At 36.8% G+C, this 17,367-nt stretch overlaps 1 protein-coding gene across 1 annotated transcript in view; it reads left to right on the top strand.

The window, feature by feature from the left end:
- TRHDE (thyrotropin releasing hormone degrading enzyme) overlaps window positions 1-17,367 on the top strand; it is a 387,000-nt gene that overhangs the window by 104,435 nt on the left and 265,198 nt on the right. The window contains exon 3 of the mRNA XM_040491410.1: window positions 8,417-8,543. Within this exon, the coding sequence (XP_040347344.1) occupies window positions 8,417-8,543 (127 nt within the window). The remainder of the gene's footprint in view (window positions 1-8,416; window positions 8,544-17,367) is intronic.

The following is a 17,367-nucleotide window of genomic DNA, read 5'->3' as shown; positions in this document are numbered from 1 at the left end:
TATATATATAATGATAAACTATTACCTTCGGAAGGAACTTTGAGCTAAGACCTGGAAAAGTTAACTGACTTTTACAAGTTGACAAAAGTAGTTAGGGAGAAAGCTGTGTTTCACATCCCTGTGTATTCCTAGCATAGTGTCCCTTCCATTGGACTAAATGGGCAGTTTGGTTTATACTGGTTGTTGGACAAAGCTCTGCAGAGGGAAAGAGAAACCCTAGGAAGCGACTTACATTTTTAGAGCTGGGCTCTTATCCTGGAATGTCAGGAAATGCGAATAAGCAGGTGTAATAAAATTACATTTCATTGCTTTTGAGTGGTAACTATATTTATGAAGACTTAGTTTCTATGTTACAATTAAGTAGAACTTTGTTACTCTAACATAAGAAAACAACTGTGATTTTTTTTTTTGCGCCATAAAATGAATTATTGTACAGCAAACTTCTGACTAACCACACAAGAATTATCCAGTTGGTGAAATATTTTTTTAATGTTTATTTATTTTTGAGAGTGAGAGAGTGACAGAACACAAGTGGGGGAGAAGGAGAGAAAGAGGGAGCCACAGAATCCAAAGCACAGATCCTGATGTGGGGCTCAAACTCACAAACTGTGAGATCATGACCTGAGCCAAAGTCAGATGCTTAACTGACTGAGGCACCCAGGCACCCCAGTTGGTGAAATATTTTGAACTAGTCCCCCCTATCCTCCAACTGGGTCTCATTTGTTCCAACAGAGCACTGGTATGAGATGGGTGCAGACAAGGTGAATGATTGTCCTTATGTGAGAATGTGACTATAACTGGATTAACTTGGTAACTAAAGGACTTGTTAGATAGAATGTTAGGACTAGTTGAATAAATCCATCCATTTCTCTGCATCCCTACCACCATCTCTCCAGTCCAAACCATAATTATCTTTTATTAGGACTTCTATAATAGTCTAACTCATTTCCTTGTATTTGTTCCTAGTCCCTTCTAACCCATCATCTATACTGCAGTGATGGAATCTGTTGTTTTTTGTTTTTTTGCTTTATGTTTCAGTGACACTTTTCCTTGCCGTAATATTTTTTTGTCTTTTTCTGCCTTTGAAATGAACTATCAATTATAAAAAATATCAAAGTAGATTAAAAAATTCCAGTTCTTGGCACACTATGAAGTTCACAAGTGAAGACAGATAGCAGCCACATGTGGCAAGAGGTGGGAAGTAATTAAAGTAGTGTTACAAATGTTCACAGGAAGCTAAAACTGTCCAACAGGTTGTGCCCATATGTTAGCACAGGTTAGAGTAGTCAGTACCTGAGTGTGTGGCCTCAGTGTGTTTGGATTCAGATTGTACAACACAATACAATTTCTTCCAGTTAAGAGTTCTTGGCTTACATCAATCCCAGGTTGGCTGGAGGGCACTGGGATGATATCATCTATTTAACACATCCCACCACCCACCTCCCCTCTGGTAACCATCAGTCTGTTCTCTGTAGTTAAGTCTGTTTCTTGGTTTGCCTCTCTCTCTCTCTCTCTCTCTCTCTCTCTCTCTCTCTCTCTCTCTTTCCCTTTGCTTATTCATTTTGATTCTTAAAAGCACGTATGAGTGAAATTATATGGTATTTGTCTTTCTCTGACTGACTTATTTTGCTTAGCATTATACTCTCTAGTGCCATCCATGTCATTGCAAATGGCAAGATTTGATTCTTTTTGATGGCTGAGTAATTTTCCATTATACACATATGATATATATGATATATACTATCTATATATCTATATCATCTATCTATATCTATGTCATCTATCTATATGTGTATCTATATTGTAGATAATGCTATAAGTATCAGGGTACATGGATCCCTTGAATTAGTATTTTTGTATTCTTTGGATAAATACCTAGTGGTGCAATTGCTGGATAGTAGGATAGTTCTATTTTTCACTTTTTGAGGAAAACATACTGTTTTCCAGAGTGGCTGCATTAATTTGCATTCCCATCAACATTGTAAAAGGGTTACCCTTTCTCCACAACCTCGCCAACACCTATTATTTCTTCTGTTGTTGATTTTGTCCATTCTGACAGGTGTGAGGTGATGTCTCATAGTTTTGGTTAGTATTTCCTTGATGATGAGTGATGTTGAACATCTTTCATGTGTCTGTTAGCCACCTGTATGTCTTCTTTGGAAAAATGTCTGTGTCTTCTGCCTATGTTTAAATTAGATTATTCATTTTTTCGGATATTGTGTTTTATAGGTTCTTTACATATTTTGGATATTAACCCTTTATCAGATCTGTCAGATATGTCATTTGCACATATTTTCTCCCATTCCATTGGTCGCCTTTTAGTTTTGTTGATTGTTTCCTTCTTTGGGCAGAAGCTTTCTATTTTGATGAAATCCCAATAGTTTATTTTTGCTTTTATTTCCCTTGTATCCAGAGACATATCTAGAAGGAAGTTGCCATGGATGATGTTAAAGAGGTTACTACCTGTGTTATCCTCTAGGATTTTTATGGTTTCCAATCTCACATTCAATCTTTAATCCATGTTGAATTTATTTTTGTGTATAGTATAAGAAAGTGGTCCACTTTCATTCTTTTGCATGTTGCTGTCTAGCATAGTCTTTTATACTTGTAGGTTCAGTTTAGGGTTTTCTATACTGTTCTGTTGATCCACATGTTTATTTTTGTGCCAATACCGTACTGTTTTGATCACTACAGGTTTGTAATATAATTTGAGGTCCAGAATTGTGATGCCTCCAGCTTCGGTTTTCTTTGTCAGTATTACTTTGGCTATCCAGGGTCTTTTCTGGTTCCATATAAATTTTAGAATTGTTTGTTCTAGCTCTGAAAAAAAAATTCTGGTCTTATTTTGATAGGGGTTGCATTAAAAAGTCCAAAATTGTGATGCCTCCAGCTTTGCCTTTCTTTTTCAAAGTTGCTTTGGTTATTCGGGATCTTTTGTGGTTTAGTACAAATTTTAGGATTGTTATAGCTTTGTGACAAATGATGTTGGTGTTTTGATAGGGATTGCATTAAATTTGTAGATTGTTTTGGGTAGTATAGACATTTTAACAATATTTGTTCTTCCAATCTATGAACACAGAATGTTTGTTCACTTTTTGTATGTGTCATCTTCAATTTCTTTCACCAGTGTTTTATAGTTTTCAGAGTGTAGGTCTTTCATCTCTGATTTGGTTTATTCCTAGGTATCTTATTATTTTTGGTGCAATTATAAATGGGATTGATTCCTTAATTTCTCTTTGCAGTGATGTAATTTGTTAAAACCTAGTTCTGAACATGTCATTTTGTGGCTTAAAATCTTGCCTGTGCCCATAGTATTAAATTAATATCCTACAATTTGGTTTATAGGCCTTTCTTTAATGTGGTTTAAAGTTTCTTTTTACTTCTTTAGTGTCATCTGTTACTATATGTCTCCTCACATTTCTCATTTTGTCTGGGCAGGCTTAACAAGCAGCTCCCGATTATTCCACCTGGCGTAGGCCACTGATGTGGTCTTTCTGAAATGCAAAAGTAATTTTACCATTTTCTGGATTAATATTCACCAATTAAATACCATAATTATTATAATAAATTGCCAATATTTATTATTAATTTTAAAATCATTTATTATTTGGTCAACATTGTTGCCTTAGCATATAATGTTACTTTGGTCTGGGATGTCACTCTCCACTTGGTAGCTTACTACATCCAGCTTATCTTTCAAGATGTAGGTGAAACATCCCCTCCCCTGAGAATCTCAGTGTTATTAAAGGATTCCTATTGTATACTCCCTTAGGACATGCATATACCTGTGAAATTCATTCATTCATCAAAGTTTTATTGAATGTCTACTATGTACAAGGCCTTTGACAAGTAAACTAAACAAAATATTTTTACCTAAAATAATGGCACTTTTATGCAGTTAGAACTAATAGATAAAAATCTTTGTTCTCAAGCAACTTACATTCTTGGAAAAAAGGCAGCAAGAAACAAAATGAATAAGTAAAACATATATTTTGTTAAATGGTGGTAAGTTTTATAGGAAACAATAAAGTAAGGAAGGAGGATAGAGAGTCCTGGAGCAGGAGACTCAAATAATAGAAAATCAGAAAGAAGAGATATTTGGACAAGTATCTAAAGGAGAAGAGGGAATAAGCCCTGGAGATATCTAAGGGAAAATTCAAAAACCTTTATGGAAGAATCTCTGGAATATGTGAAGAATGCCAAGGAAGCTAGTGTATGAATTGAGTAAAGTTCATGTGGAGCAAAGTAGTAGAAAATCAGCCAGAGAGGTTCAGAGGGCTAGATTTTTATAGGAATTTTGAGGCCCTTATAAAAACTTGGGCTGTTACTCTGAATGAGATGGCAAGTCACTGGAGGAGGAAAGGCAGAAGAGTGATATTCATTTGAAAGGAATATTTGGTTGCTGTGTAGAGAACAGACTGAAGGGAGTGGGGATGAGACATCAGTAGGAAACTAGAGCACTCATCTACCTAAGAAATGAAGGAAGCTTGAAACAGGTTGGTAGTGGTAGAGTTGTGAGAAGTGGTTGGAGTCTGGAGATGTTTTTAAAGTAGAGCCAAAGGATATGATAACAGATTGAACATGGAATGTAAGAGAAGGAGGGAAACAAGGATAATACTGAGGTATTGGACTTAGGTGGCTGGATGGAAAATCTTTAAGGGGAACAGTGTGTTGTTGGGGGGGTAGGGTGACAGAAAGGAGGGAGAAGAAGGAGGAGGCTGAGGAGGAGAGAAGAGAGGAGAAAACTCTGGTATCCGTTTTCAAACATGTTAAGTTTGAGATGCCTATTAGATATCCAAGTGCAGATGGCCAATGGACAGCTGGATTAATGAGTCTGGAATTCTGGAATTATGGGGTAGGTCTTTATCATCTAGTTGATATTTATAACCATGAGATTAGTGTTACCACTGAGATACTGAACATAGACAGAAAAGTGAAGATGTCTGTGGATTGACACCCTGGACTTATCAAAATTAAGTAATGAGAGGTATGAGGCTGCAGTGGAATCAGTGAGGAGACTGAGAAGGAGTGGTTAACAAGATAGAAGGAAAAATAAGATGGAAGCCAAGGAAAGAAAATGGTTCAAGGAGGGGAAATGATTGTGTCAAATGCCGGTGATAAGTTAAGCATGTTGAAGACTAGAATCGGTCTGTTGAGTTTGGCATTCTGAAACTGTTAGTGATTTTGATGAGAACGCTTGTTGTATACAGTGGGGATGAATACTGTTGCTGTATAGTGGAAATGAAAGCTTTATGGCAGTAAGTTCAAGAAACACTAGAAGAGGATAGCATAGCTAGGCAACCACCCTACTTACACTTATTATCTCAGGGCTGTTTTCATTCTCAAAAGTGTTCCAGTTTGGATGTTAACTTATGTGTTCATACTAACTATATCGAAAATTTTCAATGGGCATTGCTGGAAACCATATTTGTAGGAACTGTGCTCAATAAAGACTTTTTGTTTGAAAACACAGTAAGTGATACAGAGTATTTGCTAATGAAAATGATCCAGTATGCAGGCATAAATTGGTGATGTGGGAATAAAGAGAAGTTTGGGCATGATGCTTTTGAAAAGGCAAGAAGAGACAGAATGTGGGGGGTTTAGCCTTATGTAGGAGCTTAGTTAATCCTCTATAATGGGGGAGGCAGAGTACACTGTTCCATTGCTTACATTATATTTTTGTTGTGGATTTGTTTGTTTTCCACATATTATAAACCTCCTAAGGGCAGTAAGTGTAAATGTCTTGTTCATTTTGTGGTAAGAGTTTTTATTATTCTATTTCTATTCCTTAGTATAATACCTGGAACACAGCAGGTGTGCAATAAATGTTTGAATGAGCACATGTAGTCACCATGCGCAGCCTGCGTATGTTTTATCTTCTCACTCAGATTGGATTATTTCCATCAACTCTTGACAACCAGATTGATTTAATTGTGTTTCTCCTGTCTGGGCCTACAGATAGCTTGACTAACTGGTAGAGTTGATTGACAGGAATGCTTGTGTTTCTACCAAAATCAATGATGCTTCCTGGGAGTAAAATCAGTGACCTTTTGCTGCATCATTTTGCAGTGGTCCTGGTTATGGTTTCAACATGGATTACTATTTATTTCACCTTGAACCTTCTTAAAGCTATCGACTCTTCCCCAGAATACTTTGTTATTTTAGTTTCCTATTCATATGGCATGTATCATTATCTGTTGTTATTATCTAACCTACCCAATACATGGGAAGCTCTTTGAAGATGGGCATTCCATCTTCATTGGTTTTTTTCTCAAAATGCTTTGTACCATCTCTGGTTAGAAAACATGTCTTCTTCATCACTAAGTTAAAAATCCTTTGTCCAGGCCCTGATATTTGTGGAGTGAATGACTGCGTGAATGAATGATTACTGTCTGTGATGTATGCTCATGATGCACAGACCAGATCTCCTTTCCTGTTTGATATGTCTATCCCCCAGCTCTTCATTGCTCTGCTCCTAGTAGTTGACACCTAAAATCTTTTCTGAAGGACGATCTTTGGGCCACTGGAGCTGCATCACATAGATTCTCCAAGAATAGGTTCTTGGGATTTTATGCCTTCTCCTTGCTAACCAGTATCTGATGACTGAATATAAGAGTATGGAGGTCTAACTATCATGCCTCAATGCAGTGCAAACTTGCAATCGCAATTTATACTCTAGAGCTCCCTGTGGGATCAGGCTGAGGCCAAGACTTTACCTCAAATTGCACACACATTTGCTTGGCTTATTAGCCTCCCTTATCTCACTTCCTTGTTCTCTCATAGGTTTCTCCTAAGAACACTTCCTTAGCTGATGACTTGTATGCTCCCTCTTTCCTTAGAGTCTGCTTATTGGGAACTTTACTTAAGGCAGTGCAGTGCATGTTTATAGTGAGTTGAGTCAGGGTCAGGGAATCATATTCACTATCTCTCTAAGAGTCTTAAGTTGTGCTGTTGTAGTCAGTTCCTCCTGAGAGTTTTTGGTTTTATATTACTGCCAACCAAAACTGTAGGTGACTGTGAACCAAGTTTGATATTTGATTTCGTTGTTGGGTTGAGAAGTAGCTTCACTATTTCAGTAAATAATTGTCATTGAATTTAGTAAATATCTTGTTGAATTACAGGTCTTTCTAATATCAAGTCAGGATGCATTTTTCTTAACTTTCTACTCTTTTTGTTTATATACATCTCTGTTCTCTCCTTAAGTGAGGATGACAGTTAATTGTATAATCAATTTTTATATGATTGAGTGTCACTTTCTTTTGTCTTCCTGTTGAATATAAATATCCATTTCCACATACTCAGCAAACCATTTATTTATCTTTTTTTTTTTTTTTTTTTTTTTTTAGTAATTTGAGAAGAACACAAACTCCTCTATCTATAAAATAGGATTGGAAGTAATGTGTTTTAGAACTTAAAAGCACTTTAGTCAACACCTTCATTTTATAAGTGAGAACACTTGAGGCCCAAAGAGGTTAAGTAATTTGTTCAATATCCCCCAGCTTGCTTAGTGGCAGAGCAGGACTAACACCCAACTCCCAGCCTGCTGTCTTCTCTATTGCTCCACAAATACACGTATATCTTATTCACAGAATTGATATGAGGATTAGGGGCCACATCTGTGAAAAACAGATTTAGCCTTTGGGAAGAAAGATGCTGGATAGCTTTATGAAATCTTTATGAAAACTAATCTCATTTTAACCTTTTCTGTACAATTGTTAGTTTTGTTCAGTTTTATGTTATTTGCCTCAGGCTCCTTTTTGGCCGAGGACTAGATAATATACAATGCTTGATTTAAAAATCAATATTAAGTATCCGAATTGTGTTAGAGATAGGAAACACTTCAGCTGGTTTTGAAGCTGGGAGCCGTTGCAGACGGCCTTCCAGCATGGCGATTATTTATGTACATGAAAAGTTTGCGATTCCTACTTTGCATACTGGGGATAAGGACAGTTGGTTCCAAAGAAAAGAAGGAAGCACAAATTACATTTTGTTCAGCCTGGTGATACTTCCAAAGCTTGATGCAATGTGTCTTTAACAAACCATGAATTTTCTTTCCTGCGGAGCTACCATATCCTGCCTACTTACAGCACTGTCAGGGAACCATTATACTAATCCACCGTACCTTCATATCTCCAGCAAGCACATGTAAGTGATAACTCGAATATTTATTTTGATGCAAGGTGTATAAATCTTCTCTATGGCATCTTGTAAAGCAAGGAAATTGTGACTTGCTCAACTTGGTTACTTTAATTGTTCAAGTTTGGTTCTTTCAGCTACAGTGTGCTTTGATATATGAATAAGAATACTGTTTAATTTTTGTAGTATTCAAAGTGATTTGTGCAGATTCATATATGCTGGGAAGATAAAACTTGAATACCAAAAGGCTAATGTAGCTTTTATATATATTTTTAATTAGGTACGATTATATGCAAGACCTGATGCTATCAGAAGAGGATCTGGGGACTATGCTCTCCATATAACAAAGAGATTAATAGAATTTTATGAAGACTACTTTAAAGTGCCCTATTCCTTGCCAAAACTAGGTAAGTATTTTCATGGTTATTTTATTGGAAGGGATCCTTGAAGGTGCAAATTTTTCTTCGTGCATTTATTTCAGATGTGAAAATTCCAAGAGTAATACGTTAGAGAAGATGAGCATGAGAAAACTAATTTCTTCTGAAGAGGTAAAATAAAACCTAATGTTTCTTAGGTCTTGCCAAGAAGTCTTCATAGGGATTAAGAAAGGCATTGTGTAAGTTTAGGTCTCCAAAAGATAACCATGTAGCTATAATTTGTTGAATATGTACTGTGGAGAGGTGCTTGCCAGCATCTCATTTAATCCTCATGGCTACTGGATGGGTAGGTACTGTTAGAACATTTTCCACCCAAGGGACTTGACATCCAGGGAATATTTCATTCATCCAGGCAGCCAATAAATGGAGGAGCTGGGATTTCAAGTTAAATCTTGATGACTCCCAGAACTCTTCAATATTTTACACTGAGAAGACACTCTGATTATTTTCTTTTTCCTAATTCTCAGATGTTGGATCTCAATGTATTAATTGTCCCTCACATTATTTTTGTCTAGTCATATGTCAGTACAGGTATAGTAGGTAGAATAAAAACTGTATAATGGAAGAGAAGGGAAACTGTATAATGGAGATTGTGTTCACCACCAATATTCTTACTTCCTTTTACAAAGATAATGTGTTCAGTAATCATTTGTTGAGTGAATAAATGAGTGAATTTTGTTATACAAATTCGAATGAAGCTACCGCTTTTTCAGGGGAGTGAACTGACTTTCCAGGAAGTTAGAAAGGGTACGTATACCCATTAGAAATGCTGTAGTTATTTTTCCTTCTCAGAAAACCTGTTTTGAAATGTTACATCATAGCAGTATTTTGTCCCCCGCCCCAGCCCCTGCCCATTTTATTTTCCTTCTCAAGAACATTTCGATCAGCATCCACATAAAAGTGATTGCTCATTGGTAAGAATAAAGTGCTTACCTGATCAAAAGTGTTAGCATTTGAACCACAGGTTCCTCTCTCTGGAGAACTGGGTCTATTTTATTAAAGTACCTGCCTGCTGCGTAGCTTTATTGGCCTTACGATGAGTTGTTTAGGAAATAGATGAAATAGTTGATATTGTTACTAAATTGGTGTGGCATACAATTTTAAGGAATGATATTACAAAATTCGGAGTTCTTTCTGAAAGATGTGCTCTTAGAATCTACAAGATTTTATTTCAAATTTCTAAACAAAATTTTATTTCAAATAGGATCTATATTTAATTTAGTTTAGTTTTTTTTTTCCTTCTTTCCCTCTCCCCTCCTCTACATCAACTTCCTATTAGCATCTGTTACACTGAAATCTCCCTGGTAGGCACCCAGTGCAGGAAGGACTATCTGACCTCATTTGCATGGGAGGTGACACTGTTCTCTACTCCAGGTAAAACCGGCTGGGAACCTCCCAGCTTGACCCTAATGTAAAATTCACAAGTGCTTATGTTGCAAGTTCAGCAAGAGAAATAAAATGTGGATCTTTGTCCCCTTCAGACCAGTAATTAGTAGAGGAACTCAATTTATAACTTCAGGGGGTTCCATGTAACTGTCAGCTTGCAGCAGGAAGCATTTCTGTTCCTCTCTTTCACTCACAATTGAACCATGCAGGCTCTCATCTGGTAGAAAAGAGCTTTGTTCACTGTTACTATTACTTGTTAAGCTCCTTATGGTGTATATAATTGAATTATTTGACTTACCCCAGCACACTCCTTTTTATGTATGTAGCGGAGTTACCATGGTCTATGGCACTTTATAAAATTCCTTTTAAAATTCTACTTATTTATATATCTATAGATATTTAGAGCTATGTATTAATGGATTTATATGTATGCTTTCTACATACTCCCTATATAAAATTTCTAAGCACAGAAGCATTTTGACAGATCCTTAGTTCCCATTGTATATAATGATTAAATAAATTCTATGGACACCAACTCAGTCTTTGTTAATGGTACATGTGGATGTGTCCTAGAGATGAACTGTGTCTGCCTTGACCCTTCAGATCTATTGAAGATGGTTTTCTCTCTCCCTCCCCACTTCTATCTTTCCTTCCATCTTCTGTCCTTCATTCTTTCCCTCCCTCTTTTCTTCCTTTCCTTATTTATTTAATAAGCACTTATTAAGTGCTTCCCACCCACACTTTTCTATGTTATGGGGATACAGCAGTGAATGAAAAAGGCAAAAATCCTTTTCCTCCTGGGGCTTACATCCTGTTGGGTAAAGACAGACATTAAAGCAATTATTAACACATATAGCATATCAGATGGAGATAAATGCCATTAAAAATAATGCTAGAATGGAGGGAAAAGAAGAGTGGGAAGAAGATGAGGCACGGGAAGGTGGCTGAAATTTTAAAATGAGTAAATACAGAAGGTTTCATTGGGAAATTGACTTTGGAGCAAATCACTTAAGGGAGTAAAGGAACAAGCCAAATGATATTGTGGGACAAGGATATATAGGCATAGAGGCAGAGGAAACAAATTGCCCAGATCTTTAGAGGGGAGCTTGGTGGTATATTTCAGGAATAGGCAAAAGGCAAGTATGACTGAAACAGAGTGAGTAAATGGGTGTGAAATAGGAGATGAGGTCAAGGAAGGAGTAATGGATGTGGAAAAGATGATGTATAGCCAGCAGGTCATGGTAAGGATTCTGGCTTTTTCTTTTCTTTTCTTTTTCTTTTCTTTTCTTTTCTTTTCTTTTCTTTTCTTCTTTTCTTCTTTTTTTCCTGGGTGAGATGGAAATCTATTGGTCAGTTTTGAGCAGACACATTACATAATCTGGCTTCTGTCAAAAAAGGGTGAGCTATGCACCTAGTTTGAAAATACACTGTAGGGTGGGATGCCTGGGTGGTACAGTTGATTAAGCATCAGACTCTTGATTTCAGCTCAGGTCATGATTTCATAATTCGTGAGATCAAGCCCTGAGTCGGGCTCTGTGCTGACAGTTCAGAGCCTGCTTAAGATTCTCTCTCTCTCTCTCTCTCTCTCTCTCTCAAAATAAATAAATAAATAAACATTAAAAAAAAGAAAATACACTATAGGGCAATTGTTCTTAATCAGGGGGTAATTGAGGCACTTAGCAATATCTGGAGACATTTTGTTTGTCACAACTCAAGGTGGGTGGTGGGGGAGTGTGTGCTACTTGTGTTTAGTGGGTAGTACTGCTAAAAATCCTATCATGCACTCAGCAACCTCCACAATAATACTAGCTCCAAATGTCAATAGTGCTGAAACTGAGACCCTGATTAGTGGCAAAGTGTGGAGCATGAAAAACAGTTAAGAGGCTCCAGCAAAATTCAGGAAAAAAATGATTATGGCTTGGACTAAGATGCTAACAGTGAGGTAGTTGGAAGTGGTACAATTCTGGATATATATTGAAAACACAGAAATATTTGCAGATGAAGAAAATGTGGGATGTGAGAGAGAGGTACCAAGGACAGCTCCAAGGTTTTTTGTTTTTTTTTTTGTTTGTTTGTTTGTTTTTTTTTGTTTTTTTTTTTTTTTGTTTTTTTTGGCCTGAGAATAAGGATGCAATTGCCTTTTGCTGAGACAGAACAATTGTGGAAGGGGATAATTTTCGAGACTGATATGTCTATTAACCATTCAGGTGGCACCTTGATGTCTTGAAAGAACTCAAATAGGCAGTTGAACTTATCAATATGATGTTTGGGTGAGTAATCTGGCTCCACATATCCATTTGCCAGCATATGATGATATAGAAAGTGGTGAGGCTATATGGACTTACCAGGGCTGTGAGAGCAGACAGAAAAGAGAATAGGAACAAGGAGGGGCTGATGCAGCGTTCAGAGGATAGGGACATTAGGATCCAGTAAAGACTTCAGAGAAGGGGGCGCCTGGGTGGCGCAGTTGGTTAAGCGTCCGACTTCAGCCAGGTCACGATCTCGCGGTCCGTGAGTTCGAGCCCCGCGTCAGGCTCTGGGCTGATGGCTCAGAGCCTGGAGCCTGTTTCCGATTCTGTGTCTCCCTCTTTCTCTGCCCCTCCCCCGCTCATGCTCTGTCTCTCTCTGTCGCAAAAATAAATAAACGTTGAAAAAAAAAAAAGACTTCAGAGAAGGAGCAACTGGTTGAGAAACTAAGAAAACATGTATCTGTAGTATTTCTGACCATCTAATGAAGAATTTCAAAAGTGAGCAGATGTTAAATTGTGGTAACTCAAGTTGGATGGGCACTGAGAATTGACCATTTATTGGTGCTCGCCATGTGAAGGTCATAGTGATCTTGACAAGAGCAGTTTCAGGGCAAAGGCCAGAGAAGTGTGTTCAAGAACAAATGGGGGTGGAACTGGGAGGGGATACAGTGACTAGAGACAGTGAGTTTAGACCACAGATTGGTACTTCTGAAAATTCCCAGTGGGGAGTGTTCTGGGAATAGAGGAGAAGGGAGAAATGTTTGTGTTCTATCTAGTACTGCTCACCTCTGGATAAGAGCTGTTTCTGTGAACTGGTAGCCCCTTACCTTGCAGATCTGACCCTGTCCCAAACCGTCTCAAGGGAGACATGGAACTTTCCTCTCTTTGATTTGCATTAGAAAACTGAAAATCAAAACAAGTAAGAAAACTCTCCTCCAGGTAACCTGACACTACTGAAGCTTTGGAGGTGATGTGCGCATGTGTGCACGCTAGGCCATTACACCGCAAGAGGCAAAATGAAATGCAACAAACCCGTAAAGTATAATATTGGATCTTTTCTTAAAAGTCACTTTGCTGTTCTGTCATAAACCTGCGATATCTTCTCTCTACCCAATTCTTTTTCATTCTTAGTGCTGAATAGTTTCACTTTCTCCACTGTGGCATCATCTCATGCTAGATCCTCTCCAAGGATTTGAGTTTCCACTCCAAGTAGTTTATCAGAATGGCTCCCTAAGAGGAATTCTGATGTTTGTTGTTAGGACAGTAATTTATTCTCCTTGTTGCACAAAGATATTCCTTTAACATTTTGAGCCAAAATAGGCAGCCAGTGTATACTGTATGATTTGTTTTTAAAATCTCTAAGTTAGATAATGAAACCTTAATTGTATGAAGTTTGTAGAGATTTCCTCTTGCTTGGAATTGGGTTGTAAGCAGAAGATACATACCAGAAGCCTTTCTATAACTGTGTGTCCTATTTTCCCTAAAACTCTCAAAGGCATAGAGGTTTACTTTACAACAAGATTTTTGTAGACATATAAAGAATTAAGCTATCTGTCCTCTAATCTCAAGAACATTGACCACAGCTACAAAACCAAATGGATTTATATTTATAAACTATGGGCCATTCTTAAGGACTTTGTACATTCTAACCCATTTAATCTTTTCCACAGCCTTTGAGGTAGTACCTGTTATTTTCTCATTTTCCAGGTGAGGAAATTTAGGCACTAAGTGACTAAGTAATGTACTCAGTTCACACAGCAGGAATTAGAGGATTTATAATTCAAGTCCACGCTGTCTCCAGAATCTTGAAATTCTGCTCAAACAGATTCTAGAAATGTTGAAGATCCAGAGAATTAAATATGGGTCACCTTAATAAACTAGATAATCTGATTACTAGGGGGATAATGTAATACATATTTTTATTAATTTCATATTGATATTAAAAGTAATATATGGTCCTTGTAGAAAATTTGGAGACTTAAAAAAATTAAAGAGGTACATGTTTTATAACTCATAATTTCATCAACTAGAAGATCTATTTGAATACTTTATCATTTTCTTTTATTTTAATTCCAGTGTAATTAACATAGAGTGGTTATATTAGTTTCTGGTATACAATATAGTGATTCAGCACTTTCATACATCACCCACCCAGTGCTCATCACTTCAAGTGCATTAATCCCTGTCTTATATTTCACCCATCCCCCCACTCTGTATTTGAATATTTTAAATAGCTTTTCATCATAGCTGCTTTATAAGTTAATTAGGTAGCAGATAAAGTGACTCAGATTTGTATTACAGTATTTTGTTATTCATCCTATTTAAATTTCAATTAATTATGGCAGATAGTTTTTAGTTTCCTTTTGCTGCTACTTTGTAATTTGTAAATCAGTAAGTTTTGTAAGGGAGTTTGCTTGATTGCTTCTTTTCAGTACTCTGTGCTTTTATGAAGAATTCATTACCTGCTGTGATTGTAGAAGGAGCCACAGGTATTTTGTAACAAGAATTTCTGGCCTCAAGGAGATTGTGGTTTTGTTGAGGAGATAATACAATATTTACTGAAATTAATGGATTAGAGACTCACACAATACAGAATATAATCAAACACCGAAATTTTGTAGGACAAAAATATAGTACCATGTTAAGTTAAGAATGTGGGATCATTGCACAATGCTGTAGGCATGAAATGCACATAAAAAGAAGCTTTATATTTACTTGAGTCCTGAAAAAAGAAACACATTTAATCGGAGGTGGAGAAGAAAGGGGAGATATCATTTTGAGAAATGTGTAGTAGGGAAAGCCCTTGGATCCCATGGGCTTTATGTATCGTGTTGATAGAGTCTATTTTTTTTCTATAATGAGATAAGTTATGGGATAACTTATGGGATAAATTGCCCTATTGAAGTTCATGAATAGAAGCAGCTAGCTTGAATGATTGAGTTTTGTGTAAGCTATCACAGATATACTCCCTTTTTTATTATAGTGGTGTTGGTGGTGGTGGTGGTGATGATGATGATGGGCTATTTGCAAGTAGTGAAGCTTGGGAGATTTTTCATTCATAAAATGTTTGCACTGACCGCTAAGTATTTCACTCTCTGTGGTTATGCATCTTTTTTCTTTAAGTTGTGATATGTTTGTTGTTTCTAACTTGAAGTGATAATTATATAATACTGTTTCCATCTTAGTTTTGCATCTCACACTTCAGTTATTATTTGAGACTTCATTTTTTTTTAAAGTATGACTTTTTTCTAATCTTGCTTTTGCTTAGGTAGGCATTGAATACTATACATATGTCTTGTTGGTTCAAGTAATACTGCTTTTAATACTGGGGTCTCTATGTATAGTCTGGTCTAATTATGCATAATGTCAATTTACTCCCAAGATGCTTTTTTCAACCAGAATTCCTAAAAATATTCGAAGTTATACTGGATCTATTTAATATTATGGTTTCTTGATGGAAACTAATGTAAGGCCGTCCCTGTGGATTAACATTCTAGTACATTGTTAAAGGATCAGATGAGACAGTACTTTGCCTTCTGATTTACCAGGTAGTGTAGAGAAATGAATTTCCTCAAATGGCTATCCTTCCCCCCTATTTAGAATCAAATAGTCTCTCCCTATTTTATAAAACTAATTTATTTCTGAAAAACTCTTCATATGATTTGTTCATAAACCGAAAGAGCAGTTATCGTTTCTTTCAAAGGAAAATATTTTTCATATATTCCTAATCCTCACTCTGACAGCCATGTGTAGTAAAACAACACCAAATCCTATTAAAATGGACACAGTTGCTTCAATATATTACAGTTATTTTAACACAATTTAACAAGCATTTTCCCCTTCATTAATTATTCCATAATATGGCCACTTAATTGTTCTTGTTAAGCTATTTTGCTGCTATTAGATGCTATATACTTCCAAGACTGTACTAACAAACAAAACATATATAGATACTCAATGTTTGTGATATTTAATAACTAGTGCAAAAAAAGAGAGAAATAAACAGAACAGTAAAGAAGAAAGAAATCAATGAAAACAGTGCATTTTAGTGGGAATGATGCATGAGATTATTACTGCTGTAAACTAGCAAACCACGGTACGCTGAGTGGAGAATTTAATGCGACACAAACCGACTATAGAACTGAATTAACTAATTAATTCGACAAGCATTTATTGAGTAGTTACTATGTACACTGTATTCAGCAATGACAATAAATGCCTTCTTCCACTAGAAGCTTAAAATCTAGTTGAAGAGATGTTTTTTTAATTATTTTGCTAGCTTGTTCTTTGCTCTATTTGCTTACTACCCTCCTTCTTACTTTTCCAGTTTTAAGAATTTCAAACCTTCACAACTTTGGATTTAGTCCTAAGCATATTCTCACTGATTTTCAGGGATTGTGAAAGATTGCTTATCCTGAAAATAGATGCAATTTTAGAAAGTGCTTAATTTGATCAGGGCGTATGTACAAAGAGACCTCCAAGACATTGTTGTACATTTTCTGACAGAGGTAGTTGGCTCTTAAAGCTTGGTCATTAAGTTAGGAAATAGCTCCTTCCAGTGTTTTCATATGTAGTCATTGCCTGGGCCTTGTGCCATACACTCTGCATTCTTTTCTATTAGTATGGGTCAAGTGGTGTTCCGGCATTGGACACCTCCTCCTTTGTGCATCCTCCCTCACCTGCTCAAGGACATCACTTCAGCAGTCTTCCCTTCCCACTCCTGAATCTTCAGTTTTCTCTATTGGATCTCCCCCCATCAGCATTAAAAATATGGTGCTGTTTCCCTCAACTTAATCACATGCCACACACCCTCACTCCAGCTACTACACCATTCTCTCTTCCCTTTTACAGCTGAACTGCTTGAAAGTGTTGTCGTTCTACACTGACTCTGATTTCTCTCTTTCCCTTGTCTCTTGGATACCCTGTCCATCAGGCTTTTGCCCTAACACTGTACTAAAACTGCTCCTGTCAGATTCAAAATGGCTCCACATTGCTAAACCCAGTGGCCAATTCTAAGTCCTCCTCTTGAGCTGTCGGCAGTATCTGACAGTTGTTCTCTCCAATGTCTTGAAACAGTTTTCTCTTGTCTTTTAGGATAACACATTTTCCTGTTTTGTTTTTGTTTTTGTTTTTTTACCAAATCACTGGCCATTCTTTCC

The sequence above is a fragment of the Herpailurus yagouaroundi genome, unplaced genomic scaffold (assembly GCF_014898765.1).
Source record: "Herpailurus yagouaroundi ecotype Mexico unplaced genomic scaffold, PumYag 182, whole genome shotgun sequence".
NCBI lineage: Eukaryota > Metazoa > Chordata > Mammalia > Carnivora > Felidae > Herpailurus > Herpailurus yagouaroundi.
Note: the sequence above shows the minus strand (reverse complement) of the source record. Positions and strands in the feature narration are given on the sequence as shown.